Source organism: Seriola lalandi, unplaced genomic scaffold (genome assembly GCF_002814215.2).
Source record: "Seriola lalandi dorsalis isolate HSWRI2012SDOR001 ecotype SW California unplaced genomic scaffold, Sedor1 jcf7180002054872, whole genome shotgun sequence".
NCBI classification, from domain to species: Eukaryota; Metazoa; Chordata; class Actinopteri; order Carangiformes; family Carangidae; genus Seriola; species Seriola lalandi.
The window spans coordinates 183,240-202,298 of record NW_019525425.1 but is presented as its reverse complement, the minus strand read 5'-3'; the positions used below and the strand labels follow the sequence as shown (position 1 = coordinate 202,298).

The 19,059-nt window shown below is 39.8% G+C and overlaps 3 protein-coding genes across 5 annotated transcripts; 1 reads left to right on the top strand and 2 right to left on the bottom strand.

The window, feature by feature from the left end:
- Positions 1-956: 956 nt before the first annotated feature.
- Positions 957-5,077, bottom strand: trmo (tRNA methyltransferase O). The gene is made up of 6 exons (XM_023428202.2): positions 4,889-5,077; positions 4,644-4,786; positions 3,181-3,355; positions 2,317-2,474; positions 1,613-2,185; positions 957-1,468 (listed from the first exon to the last, which is right to left on the bottom strand). Exons 1-6 carry the CDS (start codon positions 4,975-4,977, stop codon positions 1,233-1,235), a joined length of 1,374 nt encoding a protein of 457 aa, XP_023283970.1. The 5' UTR covers positions 4,978-5,077; the 3' UTR covers positions 957-1,232.
- A 990-nt stretch (positions 5,078-6,067) lies between these two features.
- Positions 6,068-8,854, bottom strand: hemgn (hemogen). Of its 2 annotated transcripts, none has more exons than XM_023428233.2 (4): positions 8,643-8,854; positions 8,148-8,238; positions 7,081-7,703; positions 6,068-6,939 (listed from the first exon to the last, which is right to left on the bottom strand). In XM_023428233.2, the coding sequence occupies exons 1-4, from the start codon at positions 8,704-8,706 to the stop codon at positions 6,827-6,829; spliced, it is 891 nt and encodes a 296-aa protein (XP_023284001.1). In that variant the 5' UTR covers positions 8,707-8,854; the 3' UTR covers positions 6,068-6,826. The 2 variants fall into 2 exon arrangements, with proteins under 2 accessions (XP_023284001.1, XP_023284002.1); XM_023428234.2 differs by having other exon boundaries at positions 8,160-8,238; positions 8,643-8,853.
- Positions 8,855-10,876: 2,022 nt separating this feature from the next.
- Positions 10,877-18,592, top strand: anp32b (acidic (leucine-rich) nuclear phosphoprotein 32 family, member B). Of its 2 annotated transcripts, none has more exons than XM_023428237.2 (7): positions 10,877-11,373; positions 13,761-13,910; positions 14,009-14,131; positions 14,937-15,129; positions 15,437-15,561; positions 15,644-15,710; positions 17,884-18,592. In XM_023428237.2, the coding sequence occupies exons 1-7, from the start codon at positions 11,320-11,322 to the stop codon at positions 17,961-17,963; spliced, it is 792 nt and encodes a 263-aa protein (XP_023284005.1). In that variant the 5' UTR covers positions 10,877-11,319; the 3' UTR covers positions 17,964-18,592. The 2 variants fall into 2 exon arrangements, with proteins under 2 accessions (XP_023284005.1, XP_023284004.1); XM_023428236.2 differs by having other exon boundaries at positions 17,881-18,592.
- The last annotated feature ends 467 nt before the right edge of the window (positions 18,593-19,059 follow it).

The following is a 19,059-nucleotide window of genomic DNA, read 5'->3' as shown; positions in this document are numbered from 1 at the left end:
AAATGTCAGTTCTGCTATTGGTCAATTTCTCTTCTTCGGTTGTTGTGTGACGCACCGGGTGGACGTAGTGCGTAGAACAACGTATTCCCGCCCCCTACAGGACGTTAATGTCACAACTCAATATGAAATATACAGCTTTCTCCCATGTGACCTCCTCTGCAGGCAGTGCTTTATAAGACATTTCGTAATTCTTTCCTTTTAATGTTATGCCTGCATATAAAAATAACACTCTCATTCGTTCCTGCTGTCATGTACTTCATGAGTCTCACTTCAGTCACTGTGCCACCTACAGTAGCGTGCAAAAGTTTTAGGCACTAAAATAATACCATGAACAGTTTTTATCTATTTTTATTCATTTATTCTTACAATGTGCAGTAAACAGACCTAATGAAATATTTTGTGTGTACAAACTCTGCCTTTAAAACAGCACCAGCTCTCCTCAGTACACATGTAAACACTTTTTCAAGGTATTTGGCAGGTAGGTAGATTTAGGCCATCTCACAGTCCTCTGTCTCTTCATGTAATATCAGGCTGACTCCATGATGTTAACTCCTTGTTCTTCTTGTCTCTGACAATAGTTCTTCATGACTCTGGCTGTATATTTGGGGTTGTTGTCTCATGCTGCAGAATGAATTTGGGACTGATCAGTGCTACGTTTATTTTGGTCAAACAACAGTACAGTAAGGCCACCTCAACTGAAGATAAAAACCTAATTGAAGCCATGTGGTTTCATTGTTTTCAGAGTAAATTTAAGACTGGTTTGGTAGATGTAAATCCACACATCTAACAACAGCTTAATTATGAATGTTCCCTTTGTCCTTTCACCACCACCTCTCACTCGATTGCTGTGACTCAAACACACCACTGTGAACTAGAGCTGGAGACTGAATTGCTGTCACTCTTGGAATGGGTAGTTATACCAGTAATAAATGACAAGAGACAAGAAAACCATCCTCATTCATTCACGATCAGTTTATTTTTAACTAAGGACACGGAACCAGTTACTTCCTTCAAATAAAGAAAAAGATGTGAAAAAAGAAATGATACGCAAGAAAAACATTTAAACACAACTGCTGAATCTGGTTTAAACAATACTGTTATACACATTTGTCAGTGGAGAAATAACCTGGAAAAAGTCGATCTGAGGAACATTATACAGGCTCTGTTTTTGTTTTTCTATGCACACGAAAAGTGACACTATCCAGCTCTAATGGGTTCACTGAAAGGGTTTCTTACATGGTGGCAGTCTGGCACTCAACAGGTCGGACCTGCAGCACCTCAGCAAAGCCCTGTCCAAACCAGCAGGTGATGTCAGCCGTATCCAGGGTGAAGAAGAAGAGTCTGTCCCTGCAGCGTGTCCTCCTGTAGACTGACCGTGGGTCTGCTGACAGCACCCCTCTGATGGCAGCGGCGGCCTCCTCTGGACTGCGCAGAAACTTGAACCTGGGTCTGACACTTTCAGGGGCTCCTGTGTGGCATATGCGTTTGTTCGTTTTTCAGTGATGAATTACTGCTTTAATATTTATCACTGTCACAATGGCACCCTCTTGTGGAGAAAAGGACATAAACATCACCCTTTAGCACCTGCCAAACACACTGTAAGATTTCTTACCTGACAGGTGTGTGGGGAGGAATTCTTCTAGCTCCCTCTCAGCATGAGGAGTGAAGCGTACCTCCAGACTGGAAACAGGAGGCTCTCTGATCCAGCCAGCGATGGTACTGTAAGATTCCTCTCCATAACGGGGGCGGTCCACATTTGACTCTAGAGGTTTGTCCATTGGGGAATCTGAAACTTGCTCCTCTCTTTGACAAAAGTCACCCTGTGTCACATAGGCCTTGACCTCCTCTAGCACACCATGCAGGTCTTTGGGCAGGGAAAACTGAGCACTGACTCTAGATGAATCTATTAAAGGAATATCAGCTTCACATTTGTCTTTTGAGAGTTGACTCACCAAGTCATCATCATTAGTTCTTTCACCTCTTAGGCCTGACTGAGCATCTGTTTCTGAGTCTTTATATAGGTCCTCCATAGTAGTTACATTTGACTGGTTTGTGTTTAGTTCATAGAGCTCTAAGTCCATGTGAATCCTGGTCTGGGGGGAGTCGTACTCTGGGATGTAGGGTTTGATGTCCAGGACTGGGGTGCCTGCAATCATGTCAATGTCTGACAGATGTATTGTGTCACCTTGAAAATAAGGGTAGAAATGCATATGTTACTATCAAGCAGAGTCTCTTATCCGTTTCTGAACACAAGTGCTCACAAAGACACAAACACACAATTCGCTATATAAGACACATTTTGTTGATGTTACTCACCTACAATTTTATCAAGTTTAGCCAGAGTTAGACCCAAAGCGTTCGGTCTATGTGGACTGCGCGTGGAGTAAACACCAACTCTCTGACCGTTCAGTCGAGGAGGCTTCACTTTGGCTTTGTAACTCAGGTGCCCATTTTTGTGAAAGAGAAAGATGATCCTGTGAGACACAGAGAGGGGAAAGCACAAATGTCATGAAATAAACAGCGGATACAAAAGTCTAAATATATGCAGAGGTGGTTCTGTTGAAATGGGATTTAAAAAAAAAAAAAAAAAAATCATAAATCCTCAGCCCACAAGTGATTGATAATGCAAGTCTTATCCAGTCACACTCATTGTTGCTGTCAGCGAGTAAACATTCTTTTTAAAAAGTGTCAAATCAAGTTGAATTATAATGTCTTTAACGCAATATCGGTCTCAAAGGGCTTCATACGCCAAAATTAGACAGGAAACAAGAACACTTTATTCAAGCAAGGAGAACTCATGATGAGACTGAAAGACATTTTAATGGCTAGATTCAACCCACAATGCAAGTACATTGCTAATTTTTAATGGTTTTGTATATACTTATGTCAACAACTCTATATGTAACTCCTGAAGTCTGAAATAAAATCAAGCTTGTGGGCAAACCTCTAAAACCCTCATTCGCCCTATTGAACCCACAGCGCCTTAATATGGAGATTATCCCAATATTGTTCCTTTTGAGTCATTGCTGAGTCGGCACAAAGACAGCAGACTGGAAAATATTGCTTAACAATGTTTCATTAATACAGCCAACAATAACACTTTTTGCTAACAACACCACACTATGGACTGGACAGTGAAAGGTATACAGAGATAAACTACACCAACTGTATGCGACATACCAGACGTGGGAGTATTGCTCCAGGCCCACCAGAGCGTGCTCCGGGTTATTGAAGACGCTCTGCTGGATGCGAAGTTCGGCTCTCGAGGGGCCACAAATGGTGGGCTGTCTGGGTGTCCCATTCTTCACTGAGAAACAGGAACTGATGTAACCAATCGGGACCGTCTGGATGCTTCCTGTAAGGTTACACAGTTAACAATGATGTGTTTGATTTGGAACACAGTAATAACACGGAGGCATGGGTGTGTGATTTTTTTTCACCGCTTGTAATTTGTAACACGGTAACGTCACTCGGCTCTTTCATTATTATGTGGCACCATCGTTTGTACTTTGTTAGAAGAAATCTGTTTTAAAACGTCAACTTGAGCTCTGCAAACTTTTTTTTTTTTTTTAACATTTCAGTGACTAATAAACAAATCAAAAATATAATAAAAAAAAAATCAATAATGAAAATCATTAGTTGCAGCTCTAACTTATTTTAATATATATAATATGAGTTTGTTCTTGGAAAGTTCTCACAAAAAAATAATTTGTTTATATTACAATTGTGGGTGAATTCACAATTGTACTAATAATACAGTTGTATTAGTTAAAACACACAAATACCCCTGCAGCAAAAAGACATTAAAACAGAGCCTTTCTTCAAATTTACTTTTTCTTTTTTTGTATGAACTTTAAAAATAGAAATACATGAAACCGTAACTGAGCCATGTGGCCTCCCTTTTGCAGAGATTAAATTTAAACACTTCTTGCAGCCAACTAAGAGGCTCTCTGTTCTTGATTTATTTTTACTGATCGCCCTCTTGCTGGTGACACAGCCTTTGGGTTATTTGCACCAATACTAAGACACTTTAATTGTATTTCTGATTGCCTGTTTTAGTTGTTGCCTCATATGACCTGCATGTTTTATTTTGCTGCCTTGTGCAAAGCACTTTGTATTATATTATTATTATCAAATTATTATTGTTAAGTTCTAAGATACTTTTAGTCTGTCTTGATCTACCCATAGATTTTCAATTATGTTCAAGTCAGGTGACTGTAATGGCCGATGATGGATTTAAAGGTCTGCTTTGGGTCATGGTCCTGGTTGTAGAAGCCCGTCTCTTCTCACATTCACTTTTCCTGACTGGCTGTGGAACATTTGCATCCAGAATTTGCTCATGTTTAGTGGAATCCACTATCTGTGTAATGTTTCCTCTGTCACTGACTGCCACACCCCCAAAGAACAATATTTCCATCCTCAACAGTTGGCAATGGTGGGATTACTAAGTAACTGATTTAGTAGGGTGCCCAAACATTTGCATATGCCACCGATTTCCCCCCAGTTATTTAAGCAAGTGCATTAACAGTTGAATAAAAGACTCATTTGTTTACTGCAGGGTTTGTATTTACTTCTTTTTACTTTAAAAGTCTACTCAGCAAAACATGTAATTTGCCCAAACATTTGCATACAGCTGTGATTACCTTTCTCTAATGCAACCTGTGGTGATGTTGGTGCTGGTGGTGTTTGGGCTTTGTCAGCTTCACAGACTCCAATCTTTGACACAGCAGACTGAATGGATATCATGTGTTTGCGATGAGCTCGAACTGCGCTGTCCAACATCTGCCTGTTGGAAGAAGACAGAAGAAAGTTAATAATATGTTAAAGGAACAAGGCCAAATACAAATGTTATGACTGGTTGAATGCAATAAGATGTGTGACGTTGTACCTCAAGTTCTTGATTTCTTTTCTCATCACAGAAGCCTGCTGCTTCAGTTTACTGGTGTTCTCGCCGCAGCAGTCACACACTGGACTCATCTTACTGGTAGAAGATGTGACAAAAGAGCAGACACTTCTTATTAAAGCAGCTTTGAAGCAACTACCTGCCAAAACAGACTCATACACACCGCACGCTGACGACGCATGTGGGAGTTTCTCGATGCGGAAGCACACGTTCGTGTTTTATAGTTGGCCAACCAGGAGTGTTTCACGTGACAGACTAATGACTGACAACACATCTAAATCACTAAAGCTTTTAGTCAGTTCGTCTCATCCTGTGCCTTTAGGAGACTATTGCAACATACATGTGCTATTACACAAAAACCACGCATGCATGTTGTAAAAGTCATTGATACATTTGCACTGGTTATAGAGCACTGCGTGTTTTATTTCAGCAGGGGGCGGCCAAGAGTCATTTCATCTATTTTTTTTAGCAAGCTTTATTTATGAACACAGAACCAGTAGCCAATACATAAATGTTCAATAATAAATAGTCGCTGGTGGAATGTATCATAGTGCATTTACTCAAGTACTTACTCTACCTCACTTGAGAGGGAAATATTGTTTTGCATTGATCTGACAACTTCAATAAACTTTACAGATTCAAAGTTTAAACAATATATAAAATCATCATGTACAAATTATTGTTATGGATGAAACTGAATATAAAGTAGTGCTACACAAGCTACAACATTAAAAGGCTGCTTATGTGCTAATGCATGAGTAATAACAAACAATAAAACATAGGCCTGTAATATATAATAACATGACACTAACAGGCGACACTCTGCTGCATAATGTGCACATTTTGCTGATAATACTAGTAGCAGGTTACTACTACTTAAGTACAATTGTTTTTACATTGTGGTGTTGTTGCTTTTTCTGAAGTTTAGGATCTGAATACTTCTTCCACTTCTGTATATCGTGTAAACTTACATACCACCAGCAGAATAACAGTTTAAATAGCAGTTGCAATAAGGCCAGATGTTTGGCTACAGATGCCTTACCAAACAAGGCGCAAATTACATAAAAGCACCCAGTGACAAGGAGACAGGTGAAATAGTGTATGTGTTTGTAGATATTCTGTTCTCACTGTAATCAGTAATAGAAATATACTTTTTAATTTCACTAAGCAGAGCAGATAAAGTTTTATTGTTGGTGTGTTTACATTCAGAGTAAAATTTGGCTGTAAATATGTTTAAATCCATCAGGTAGAATTCATCCTTATCATTCCTGCTAATTTCCCCATGTGAGAAAAAACATAGACAAATTCTGGATGTTAACAACAGGACATCCTCAGAAAAAGAACAAAAAAAATCACAGTTTCAGCTCATTTCTGCCTGTACAAAAAACACAAGAAGAACCTGTGGTCTTAACAAATTTTGTAACATGGCGAATAAAAGGATAAAATCAATTGATCATTCATCACATATATTCGTCACATTTACCATTTATACACTGAGATGTGTGGCTCTGGATGAGATGGATAATAACGACCAGTCAGATGATGTAAGCAGTGTATTGTATTCGGTGAAAAACAACTTTTACAAAATTCAATCAAATAAATCCACAATTATAAATACATCATTACAAGTGATTCATACCATTTACTTTTAAATATAAACAGGCTAAATTTGCTGTTGACTAAATGCAAAGTACAAAATAGAATTCATGAACTTCGCAGTGAAGCACAAACCAAGAATAAATAAGCATACAAGTTTGGTTTGAATTCATACACTTTTTCAAATAAGCAATGCATACGCTCAACGCTCATCAGGCGGCACACTAACCAAAATAATACTCAGATACAAACTGTGACAGAATGGGAAGTAGTCTGGCTTTGCATGTTCTTAACTGAGGCAGTATCTGAAAAGTATATTTGAAGAAATTAGAATTGATTTCCTGGGAGATATTCCTGTGGCAACGGCGGAGAGGACAAAGTTGGAATTGAGAACATTTTGTTTTGTTCGGGTACGCTGACCGATGGTGTCTCACTCAAATCTAAAAAAGACAGACAGACAGTATGTAGTTAATATAAAGAGAAAAAGATCATTTGAACAAAGCATGTATTGTCAGAAACTCTTAAACCAGGTAATGTTTCAAAGGATTGCTTCTGGTGTTGCACTTCTGTGTCATTCATACCTTCATCGGCTCTTTGGTCTTGCAATGGATTGATGTCTTCCTCCTCATCTGGGCCCAAGTCCTCAATCAGGACCTGGTCTAGGGCCTCCCTGCCTTGTGACTCCTTGTAGAGGGTCTCAACCTGGGGAGGAGCCGGAGCTGCAGCTGGAACGGGGGCTTGGGACAGAGCTGGGACCGGAATAACATCTGGAGCTGGAGCTGAACCTTGGACGGGGATTGGAGCCGTATCTACAACAACAGCGGGAGATGGAGCAGGAACTGAGGGTGAAACCAGAGCTGGAGTCTGGTTGACTGGATCTAGAGAAGTCAGAACAGGACCAAACAAAGAGCTTTGGGCAGATCCAAACACGGGCAAAGAAGTAGGGGCAGCAAGGACAGGTGCTGGTTGTGACTCCAGTGTTTCGCTGCCCACAACAAGTAAGGGGGTCAGAGAGCCTGATGTTTGACCTGAGATGATCCCCACAGGTTCAGGCACCACCACTACTGCAGGACCTTCCTGAGCAACTGCTGCCTCTTCCTGAATGACAGATATCTCCGGCGTGGGATCAGTCTTCCTGGGCCTCCCTCTCTTCTTTGCGCCACTCTTCTCATCGGTCCTTGATCTTTTCCTCTGGCTCTCCATCCTAAAAGAGCACAGCCATTGTAATTAAGCTCAACAACAGTGGACACTGATACAGCTCTTTGTGATACTTTTGCAAAGCTAATAGTACAAAGTCCTTGACCTGGCTCTGAGGCGTCAATAGAAATACCAGAGCAACCTTTGGTTTCCTCTTGCTCCATATTCAATGTAAACCAGAGGAGTGATAAGCAGCTAGAGTGCTGATAATTCACAGTGCTCTGTAATGTACAGTGTAATAACGCAAGTTGTGCTAATAACCCTTCAATAAAACTTCTGTTTCTGTTCTCTGCTGCATAAGAACATTTATTTAGAGCATCATTACACCAGTGTAAGTTCTTAAATTTGTAGAACATTTTCACTGCTAAACCAAACACACTTACTCCAAATGAGCATAGCTGTAAATGTGGGTCACTTCCCTAACATTGACTTTGCTTTTCTATAAATTTACCCAAAAACCCACTGGTTAGTTTCCTTCTCCTCTGCTTCGGCCTTTCTCTTCCTGAGAAGATCCCTGTCTCGCAGTCGGCGACGGATCCCACCTTTAAAACAGAAACCCGTGCAAAGAAACCATGAAAACAATTCCAGTGAGAAATCAAAGATACATAGAGCAGTATTTGTAATGCATGACTGGCTAATATAAGATGACTGATGATATATGAAGACATGGATTATAGACAGTTTTTCTTACAGCTAAACATTGGCAAGTCTTTGACAGAAACATTTTGTCACTCAGTTTAAAAATACAATAACACAGATAGACTAAATTGGTCTCGTTTGTAGCAATGCAGCTCAGATGTTGGCTAAAATATTTCTGTGTCTGAGTTGAACAAAAGACACCAGACAGTATGTAAATGAATAACTGCATCACTCAACTTTCCACTGTGGAAATATTGAAGACTGACTGACTTCATTTCAGAAAAAGAGGAGACATTTTAAATGTTACCTTGGTCCTCAATGGGATTTTTATATTCCGACTCTTGTTTCTCTTGTTGCAAAGCCTCCTCCATTCTGAGTCCTACTATGAATGAATTCAACTCATTGAAGGCGCGCAAGCACAGAAAAGAAGACAAAATAACTTCTGACTGTTTTGTATTCCCACCCCTAAATGAATTATCTGGTTAACCATTACCACAGTGCTGGGAGAGTTCTTGCAGCTTCGGTCTTATCATATTTGTAAAGCTGGAGGAGTTGGCATAGCACTGACAGAAAAAAAAAAAAAAAAAAAAAAAGACAGGAGCGAGTTGTGTGTGGGCAGTGCGTGATAGGGATAAAATGCAGTATGTATGTAGTAATGTAGGAAATACATACAGGCTTTCTTGACTGCTGCTCAAAAATATGTGAAATGCTCTGTCTGAATTAAACTAGCAGAAGACTGGATAATAAAAGACACTTTTCTCTTTATGCATGCATGTTAGTGTCCAAGCTAGAAGTCATTAGTCAAATGTTGCTTTCTTAGAAATGGGAAATTATACGTAGAATTTTGTCAACAATGTCTAAATTGCCTAATATTGCTAGAGGGTACAAAACAGGTAATGAGTTAAATGACGTTCTGAATGTGAGGTAATATTCCCTACATGTTGCTTTCTGCATAAATTATATGCAGAAATAACAATTGGTAAACTTGCCAAATGTTTTTTTTTTTTCTCTCCTGGTAAAGTGATACGCTTTGTAGTATTTGAGGTAAACTACTATGTTGAGAAGCCATTATATGGCCAGAGACCAAGCAAGAAATCCTGTCTTTGACTACAGTAGGGGCATACCCATGTTATCTCACAGATGGAGAGCTGCGCAGTTGGGGTGTGTTCTCAATCTTCTCACAGCACATTGAGCTCTGATGTGTGTGTTTGAGCCACACAGTGAAAGAGACTGTCCAGCAGAGTAAATAACACCCAACTGCCAATTGCCTCCAGCATTGCAGGGGAAACGTGGAGGGTCTCTTGTTAAATTCACTTGCTTGTGTATTGAAGGAGCTAAAATTATAGTAAGAGAAGAGGAGGTAAGTAAATGTCTGATTCATGTAGTATATATTTCATGGTTGAACTATTGGGTGGAAACAAGTTGCAGTGGAAAATATACACCTTCACTTATGTTGTCCAACTCATTTTGCAAGACCATATGGTACAAAGTATTACAATCTCCTTCTCTGGGAATTAAAAATTTTGCACACACTCAATTTTCAAACTACCTTGAACATCTCAGACGATCACCAGTATCTGTGTCGACTTCCAGCTGGTCAAAAGATCATAGGCTGCACACGGTTAACTCTTCAGCTGATAAGTCCAACAAACACAAGAATGGACTCATTTCAAGTGTGCACATCTTTGCAAATGACTGATTATTAGTAAAAGTATAATAAAAATGCTGTCACTCAAACACACCCCTGCTGTTGCACAATGAAACTCAAGTTTGAGGAATGCCATAGTAGATATTACAGTGCCATCTTCTGGTGTGCCCTCTCAACTGCCAAACACTGATTTTAAAAATAGTTTATATACAGTATACAGTATGTGTAACATGCACAGGGCTGAAGATGGGGTATTTGGATAATGCGCCCTTAACAGTGAATATAGTGGGAGTACAGTATTATAAGATAGATTATATGTCCATTTGTGCAACATTTTTACTATATTACTAACCTTAAACAAGCTCATAATTTGACAAACATCCAGAAGATAAATGCTGATTCATAGTTTACTTAGAAAAATCAACAATGCATACTCAGTAGACTCCTACTTGAGGGCTCTGGTGTCTCAGGAAGTCAAGGGGGTTGGGAGTGGAGGGGTATCCAACCCTAGCATATGCATACACAATGCTCTCTTTACTGCAAACCCAATATACCCCCCTCCTTTCTACCAATGTGTCCAAACAGTGTAAAGAATCTGGCGTTTATGAATCAACAGAGCACAAACACAGTTTATGCATTATGCAGTTTATTGAACAAAAATCTTACAAAGATTACAGTGTCTTCATTCCCTGGACTATTATAGAACAAAAGATATTTTGTTTTGGAAGGCAACAGGTTTGAGTAATAATCAAAACAGTAATTCTTTATCATGATAGGTGTTTGCCATACTTAAACACCGAATATGCAACAATAACAACATGACGTTAAATATATATCAAACTGGGGGGGGGGGTTCAAGTTATTAAACTTGATAAGTCAGGCAGATAAACAAAAGTTGGCCGTATGGTCGACTTTTCTTTTTGACGTCTGATGGGTTGAATGCTATTTTGCGTAAAATGTGCACGTGTTCTGCGCTCATTTATTTAATATAACTGAGCTGACAGACAAAAGGCTCTTGTCTTCACTAAACACAGTACAGTACTTTCCTCGCAGAAATAAATTGCACCATAGCACTGTTTCGGGGCAGCGTCATGTTTTGTGACTGCAATGGCTTTATAGAGGCGATGGGCGTTTCTGGACGCAGATGGCGCTGTTGAGCATATATTTTGTTTCAGTCCCGTTTCCCTCCATGGTTGTCTCCTCTCTCCGACTAACTTAGCGTTTGGCTCAGTTCATTATACAGTCCTATATTCTCCCTCCATTAGGGCATCTCTGCCTTTGGACTGAAGATCCCACCAAAACCCAAGAGAGAAAAGTTTCACTTTCACAGGGCAAGATGGACATGAAAAAGAGGATCCACTTGGAGCTAAGAAACAGGACACCGTCTGATGTGAGTCGTGCTTTTTAAAACCAACCCTTAGTTTTCTGGCTAGCCTCTTGCTAGCTAGCTTGCTACTTTTTTTGCTTTGCGAGTGACCTGTGTGGCTAACGTAATGGTGACCACATGGGCTTTAGATTATCTTTCTCGTTTATAATAGGGCGGAAAACACTCGCATAACAAGCTTAATCCTCTACACTGTTCTGGATTGGGCGTATAGGGGCAAGGAGACGAGAAAAGCTATATTCAATCGTTACTTTGAAACGGCGATTCCTCAGCTTGCTGGCATTATTGCAGTGCTTTAACCGTTTCGCAGCCTCCTTGGTCAGTGGTACACACGATACAGCTCGACTCCACCGTTGTAGCACATTTAGTAAACTTCTTTTTACGCTGATATATTAGGAAATTTGCTTCCTGCGCCGCGTTTGGCATTCACAGAGCGGTATATTTTATACAGACCTTGGAAGCCATGTTTGCTGCTAGCATAACTGCTAAAATGGCTTTTTTTTTTTTAATTCCAAATGCACTTTATAACTTCAAGGCGTTTGTGCTAAAATTCAGTTTTTGTAACATGTAAACGGGCCATCGCCGATCGCGAGTCATGTCTTGAAATTTCTGTACAGCACGTTAACGTTAATATCAAATGGCCAGATTCAGCAGCGACAACAAAAAAAAACAGTCACTTGGTTCACGAGTCATCCATACCTTGACCACTTAAGCCACTGTTACTCTAACCATAGCCAGTTGATATTTCCACACAAACTAGTGCAAGCAGCCAACTATTCCTGTAATCGTGATTTGTTTAAAGCCACGTTTAAGCTGTTGCAATCCGTAAGTTTTAAAGGGGGTGTGCAGCAGTTAATTCCCTAAAAAATAGAGTACACACTTGTGCAAATAGCCACGTTACCATTTCATATCCTTGCGTTTACACTGATGAAAATATTGCATACTTTTTTAATGAAGTCTGTTGAGTCAGAATCATTAAGACAGCAGCCCCCTAACTTAGTATTTTTGTTCCCGCCATATTACCCCCTTCGCTACGCTGGTCAAAGACAACAAAAATATATCCAGTCGTACACTTAAAACATCAAACACAACTATTCTGTCCTCCAATAACTGCCATTAAAGCTAAAGTTGACGTTGTTTGCAACTAAACGGGTCGCTTTGTTGGCCAGCGGCTTCGTTAACCGAGCCAGCCTGCTTGAATGACACGGGGATCCGGTGCACCGCGCTTGATGCGTGGGCAGCCAAAAACTCGACGGTCGGCGTTTCCTCTCGACCCATGCATGAAATAAAACAAATTTAACATCGAAAATAATTTATGTAATGTGCAAATAGCTATAATTACTCTTCCTAAACAGCACTTTTTCGCCGTTGAAGCGTTCAGAGAACTGCATACTGTATCTCGGGGATCGCCATGTTGTCATTCTGTCGTCTTTGAAGCTCTGGGAGAAAGGAACTGTCTCCATCTTTGTTTTTTACTAAATTTCCGTTCTCAATATATTTCCTTCGCCACTTCGACCTGAAAACGATGCAGTACTCTGTAACAAACTGGCAATATCGGTCGTTCGCTCGACGACAAGGAATATTCCACTTCCCAAGTCAAAGCTGGTTTAACGAAAAAAAGAAAGTCTTTACTAAGGGGTGTATTCGCAATCCTTTCCGTTGCTGTTGGGTTGGCTAATGGCGGGCAGACAGAGCTCTCTAGCTGCTCCTCTACCGCACGGCAGCGTTTAAAAGGGGCAATGGCTAGCCTGTAGCGAGCTAGCTCACAAAAATCATTGCATTTGTCATTAGTGACTGCATCAGCAGGCCATGGGAAGCGACTGCTTTGCTCTTCCTCGTTTCAAAGAAATCAATGCATTAACTGTCGTGCCCTGATAAATCGAGCGCGCATTGATACGAAGTGTTTTTTGTTGGAGACGCAGTGTCCATTTCGGTGTTTTACTGGAGAAATCGTGATCTTTTGACGTTTGACAACAACTTTTTTTGCAACGTTTTTTGTCCATCACTGACTTGCGCAACCAGTGTTAGCTTTAACTGTGTAACAAACTCCGCCTTCAGACTTGTTTTTCTAATATTTTACAGAAACTACAAAATGCCTTTTATTACTTTACACATTAATTTTTCTTAACAACAACATCCCCTATTAAAAACGTTTTGATTATGTTGTTTGCAAGTTTGTTTTCTCAGTGATATTGTGTACATAAATTACATTTTTTCGTTTAAAGAGAGAGAGAGAGGCAGTATGTAATAAATATTTTCGTATTATTGGGAATTTGGCATGTTTTAGAATAAAGTTCAATTATGGATGAAAAGTAATAGTAGTTTAACAAAATGCATAAATCACTGGAGATTACTTTTTTTTAAATGTAATATAATACTTTTGTGTATTTCAGGTACGAGAACTTGTCCTTGACAATTGTCGATCAGTTGAAGGAAAAATCGAAGGCCTCACAGCTGAGTTTGTCAACCTGGAGTTCCTCAGTTTGATAAATGTTGGCTTAATCTCAGTGTCCAACCTGCCTAAACTAGGAAAACTCAAAAAGGTAAACATGATGCTTCACCTTCATACTTCAAATGAAAAAGTTGAATTAAAAAGAAAAGAGTGTCAGCTGGAGTAACCTTTCCCTCTGCTTTGTTTCAGCTGGAGTTAAGCGACAATAGAATCAGTGGCGGCCTTGATGTTTTAGCAGAGAAACTACCCAACCTCACACATCTAAACCTGAGTGGCAACAAATTGAAAGACATCAGCACATTGGAACCATTGGTATGTGTTTCCCGCCTCGTTTGAAGCCAATTAGAAGCATCACCCCTCACACTGAATCCATACATTGTGGTTTTTCTTATTATATCTCATGCTACTTCAAAGTAGTTAGACAAAACATTTTTAACATGAAGACAAATTCTTGTGGTGCACACACTTGTATTATTGTAAATGTGATTCCAGGTCATCATCTGTCTTATTACACAACATACAAATATTAACTACATTTCAGGGTTGCTTTCTATAAATCTGGATATAGATATTTAAACTAGTTGTTGTTACACTGCATTTTATACTGGAGCTTCCTTTCTGATTGTTGGTGTATTTAAAAAAAAAAAAAAAAAAAAATGAATGATTATTATTAGTAAATCACACAAAATGTACATGAGACGCGTTTGTATCTGCATTTGAGATTCTTCTATTTATTGGTGGAAGAAATTATGAAGATGTAGATTTAGTAGATTTTCTCGAAATTCGATTGAGAAACATATACAAAGTAACCAGATGAAAAGTCTGTTTTTGTCTAATCCAGACAATTAAGTACTGTGACAAATCAATGTAGTTCATCTCATTGATGCAAAATGCAAATCTAACTTTGCCACAGAGTCTTTATTGTTACTGATAGGCAGCACTACCTGCAATGTCCTAATACAACCAGCGGTATTAAAAGGCATAGCTAGTTCAGTGTAAATGGTCTACTGATTGTCAAATCATACAGCACCTATCGCACCACCATATTCACAGAATGCACACACAAGCATCCAGCACCATTAATTCAAGACATTAATTCACTCTATTTAATCAACAGAAAAAGCTGGATAACCTGAAGAGTTTGGACCTGTTCAACTGTGAAGTGACAAACCTGAATGACTACAGAGAGAGTGTGTTCAAGCTGCTGCCTCAGCTCACCTACCTGGATGGTTATGACATGGAGGACAGGGAAGCCTCTGACTCTGACGGAGAGGTGGACGGAGACGGCGTAGATGATGATGAAGATGAAGGTAAGAAGCCGCTTTCATTATCTCAAACAGCTCAGGTTTTTCTGTTGTAAGGATCGGTTTTAGCCCAGAGCAGTCGAGATGGTTTCCTTATGGCAGTACTGCTGCTCAACAGAAAATGAGAATAGCATGCTGCGTTATTATATAATATTACATTTTAACCAAAGCATGGCTGCTCATCTTGAACTTTCTTTAATAGACATATATCATATCTCTTACCTTAAAAAATGTAATGTATATGTGTATAACTTGATCTCAGCATTCTTGCACTGTCTGTGGTTGACTGATTGTTTTTGCTTTTATATTGCAGAGGGAGAGGAGGAGGAGGATGAAGATGGAGAGGAGGAGGACTTTGATGAAGAAGAGGAGGATGAGGAAGATGAAGAGGAGGTAGAAGGAGAAGAGGATGATGAAGAAGTCAGCGGAGAAGATGAGGTAAAAAAAAAAGCTCAGTTGTATTATTTGGACTTTGAAATAATTGTTTCGGTTTTTAACTTGCTTAATTTTGTTTACAAAGGAGGAAGATTTTGGTCAGGATGGAGAAGTAGATGAAGAGGATGACGATGACGATGAAGATGAAGACGGTATGTACCATCTCCTTAAAGAACAACTATACACCCAGTTTTAGCTTGAACACGCCACATTTTTTAAAAATGTATTCAAAAACCTAGAGACCCAGAGAACCTCAAACACTCACTTCTACACAGTAAAATAAAGCTACTACACTCAGCAATCTGCACTCAGTCTCTTATCAAATTACAACTCTGACTCTCCACATGGTAGTGAGTTACCTCAGGGGCAGGTAGATTGGTTTTTTTTTTTGGTCTGGAGGACAGATATAACTAGACTTTCCAGAGCAGACTCAATTAATAGCGTAATAAATTGACTGCATTCAATTTACTAATTAAAAAGTGTAATTAGTGTTAAAATGCTCAATAAAAGTTAAGTTAAACAATCTTTTTATGAATCTAATATCACGACTTGTTCCTACAATCCGCCAGTTTGTACTCTTGATGATTAAAAGTGAAAGTGCTAAATAATTCCAAACAGTTTTTGCCAAGTGTGTGTGTGTGTGTGTGTGTGTGTGTGTGTGTGTGTGTGTGTGTGTGTGTGTGTGTGTGTATAAAGGTCAGTTGTTGGATATATTTAAGCTGTAGTTGTCCAGTTTTGGAAACAAAGTGGTTTTGGCATTAATGGGAAGATAAAGGTGGAGTGTCCTTGAGTTTTTGAATTTTATTTGTACACAAGTTGCAGATTTAAACAAAAGAAATGTGTGAGAAATGTTGAGTAGTAGTAAAGGTTGACCATAAAAAAACTTGATACCAGGAATATTATGATATCTGCTGGCAGTTCTGTTTACTGAGGAAGATCTATCTATGCCAACAACTTTAATGTTCCTGCTGTAGTCATTACCCATTACTGTACTTAAGATATTAGGACATTATAGAAGATTGGTTACAAGTAAAACACAGTATGAGATTGTTAATCGTGACATAGAAATAAATACTAACATGAGAAGGAGAAACTTCTGGGAAGGGCTGGTAAAAAAAGAAAAATGTCAGTACTGAAGATACATCAAGCAATCAGCCACAAGATTACAACAACAGATAGGTGAAGTGAATAACTGATTAACTCGTTACAATAGTACATGTCAAGTGGTGGGATACATAAGACAGCGAGTGAACAGTCAGTTGATGTGTTGGAAGCAGGAGAAATGGGCAAGTGTAAGGATCTGAGCGTCCCTTCATGAGGGACAAATTGTGATGGCTACATGACTGGATCAGGGTTTCTCCAAAACAACATGTCTTTTGGGGTGCAGTGGTCAGTACCTACCAAATGTGGTCCAAGGAAGGTGGCCTGGTTAGATGAAAGCAAGCTGGTGGAGACAGTGTGATGCCCTGGGCGATGTTTTGCTGGGGCACCTTGGGTCCTGGCATTCATGTGGATATTACTTTGGCACGTACCACCTACCTAAACATCATGCAGAGTACGTACATCCCTTCGTGGCAATGGTATTCCCTGAAGAAAGTTGCCTCTTTCAGCAGCATAATGCCCCCTGCCACTGCAAAAATTGATCAGACAAGTAGTTCAAGCTGTTGCCGTGGCCTCCAAATTCCCCAGATCTCACTCCAATCGATCATCTGTGGGAAGTGCTGGACAAACAAGTCCGAGCCAGGGAAGCCCCGTCTCGCAACTTACAGGACTTACAGGACTTACAGGATCTGCTGCAAACGTCACGGTGCCTGATACCACAGGACACAGTCAGAGGTCTTGTGGAGTCCATGCGTCGACGAGTCAGAACTGTTTCGACTGCATGAGCGGGACCTACACATTATTAGGCAGGCGGTGTTAACGTTGTAGCTGATCGTGTATCTGACACTTTATTTTAAGCTCCTAATCGTGTAACATTATAACATGTGGGAACAGCAAAACATGATAGTGACCATTCTTTAACACTGCCCACACTCCCCTAGTGAACCCACCAGTGGATCTCATGAATAATGCTTAGTCTACGGTGTTTATTATGGTAGGCCAAATTTAAAAATCTTACAGATTGTTTAAAAAGTCACCACATTTCTAGCACATGCAGTGCACAACTTCAGTTGCGTGAATGAGATCACATGTTTTTCTGACATTTTATGGTCTTAATCTGATTAATTGAGAAAAGAATTGGCAGATTAATTGATAATAAAAATACAAATGAATCACAGTGAAGTGTTGTGGTCTTGACACCCTTCTCCTTTTTGTCCCAAGAAGCAGAAACTGGCAAAGGCGAGAAGAGAAAGCGAGACCCAGAGGACGAAGACGACGATGACGACGATGAAGACGACGATTAAGAGCAAAACCGAAAACATGAGCCTACCGAGTTACCCTTCCTCCCCCACAAACCCGAACATCCGCCCTCTTACAACTCGCACCGCCTTTGTAATCCACGTCTACCCCCCCAGCTCTGAGCTCTTTTAATGGGGCAAGACTGTACCGGATGGGTGGGCCGAGTGGAGCTGCCCCCCCCCCCCCCCCCCCAACCCTTTTTTTTCTCCCCCAATGGAACTGAGAGCCACCCAACACCCTCCACCTCACCCACCCCACGGCCCCCCGAGGTTCTCAGGCAGCCCACCACTCAGCATTCCACAATTTCACTGTCGATCCCTCTTTATGTATTCCCGTGTGAGAACTTTGGGACTGGTATCTAGTTTTGGGTCTGTGCTTTTAATATTTTGTTGGATGAATTATTTTTTGTTGTTGGGTTTATTATTTCTCATTTTTTGTCTTTTTTTTTTTTTTTTTTTTTTTTTTTTTTTTTTTCTGTTCCTTATTTTTCCCAATAAAATTATTGCTATAGCAGCTGTGCAACCAGCGAGCCATGATTTTTAGTGTGGCCGCCTGTTGCACAAATCAAGGTTGTAGCTACATTTTTACTTTCTGTATGACAAAAAACAACTTTGTAAATAAAATGTTAACATTTTGTGCTTTTCTCTCTTCCTGCCTTGCTTTTCTCATGTTCCAAAATTAACGTAAAGGGATGAAATGATGGCCATATGGCCACATTTTGTTCTCTACAGTGATGGTGACTGTGTATAACAGTACACAGGAAAGGCTTTGTGTCCAGTCTTAAAGATAAGTATGGATTTTTTTTTTACAAGTTTGTCATGAAAAAATACTCCCATGCCAGTATGTATGTGGAAATAGCAGTTGGACACTGTTCATTTTTCCTCTCCATTCTTGCCATGAGGAGATCCTATTGTAGTGAGTCCAGTGTAAAAGAAGGAGGACAAAATCCACGGTCCACTTTCTGATATTCACCTGTAGCAAAGACCGCACTATCTGAGGCCTTAGTAGCCTGAATTAGATGAAGTGAAATGTGTATGCTCCAAATACTGTCTTTTTTGGATGAAATTCTCTTAGTAACGCAGTGAGAGTTCTTTTAAAAAG

Coding starts and splice junctions, on each gene's coding strand:
- trmo (XM_023428202.2), bottom strand. CDS start 4,977: ATGAGTCCAGTGTGTGACTGCTGCGGCGAGAACACCAGTAAACTGAAG. Junction 2,186..2,316: donor TAAACTTGATAAAATTGTAG/GTGAGTAACATC, acceptor CTTATTTTCAAG/GTGACACAATACATCTGTCA. Junction 1,469..1,612: donor CCTCCCCACACACCTGTCAG/GTAAGAAATCTT, acceptor TATGCCACACAG/GAGCCCCTGAAAGTGTCAGA.
- hemgn (XM_023428233.2), bottom strand. CDS start 8,706: ATGGAGGAGGCTTTGCAACAAGAGAAACAAGAGTCGGAATATAAAAAT. Junction 7,704..8,147: donor ACTAACCAGTGGGTTTTTGG/GTAAATTTATAG, acceptor GTGCTCTTTTAG/GATGGAGAGCCAGAGGAAAA. Junction 6,940..7,080: donor AGACCAAAGAGCCGATGAAG/GTATGAATGACA, acceptor TGTCTTTTTTAG/ATTTGAGTGAGACACCATCG.
- anp32b (XM_023428236.2), top strand. CDS start 11,320: ATGGACATGAAAAAGAGGATCCACTTGGAGCTAAGAAACAGGACACCG. Junction 15,562..15,643: donor AAGTCAGCGGAGAAGATGAG/GTAAAAAAAAAA, acceptor TTGTTTACAAAG/GAGGAAGATTTTGGTCAGGA. Junction 15,711..17,880: donor TGACGATGAAGATGAAGACG/GTATGTACCATC, acceptor TTTTGTCCCAAG/AAGCAGAAACTGGCAAAGGC.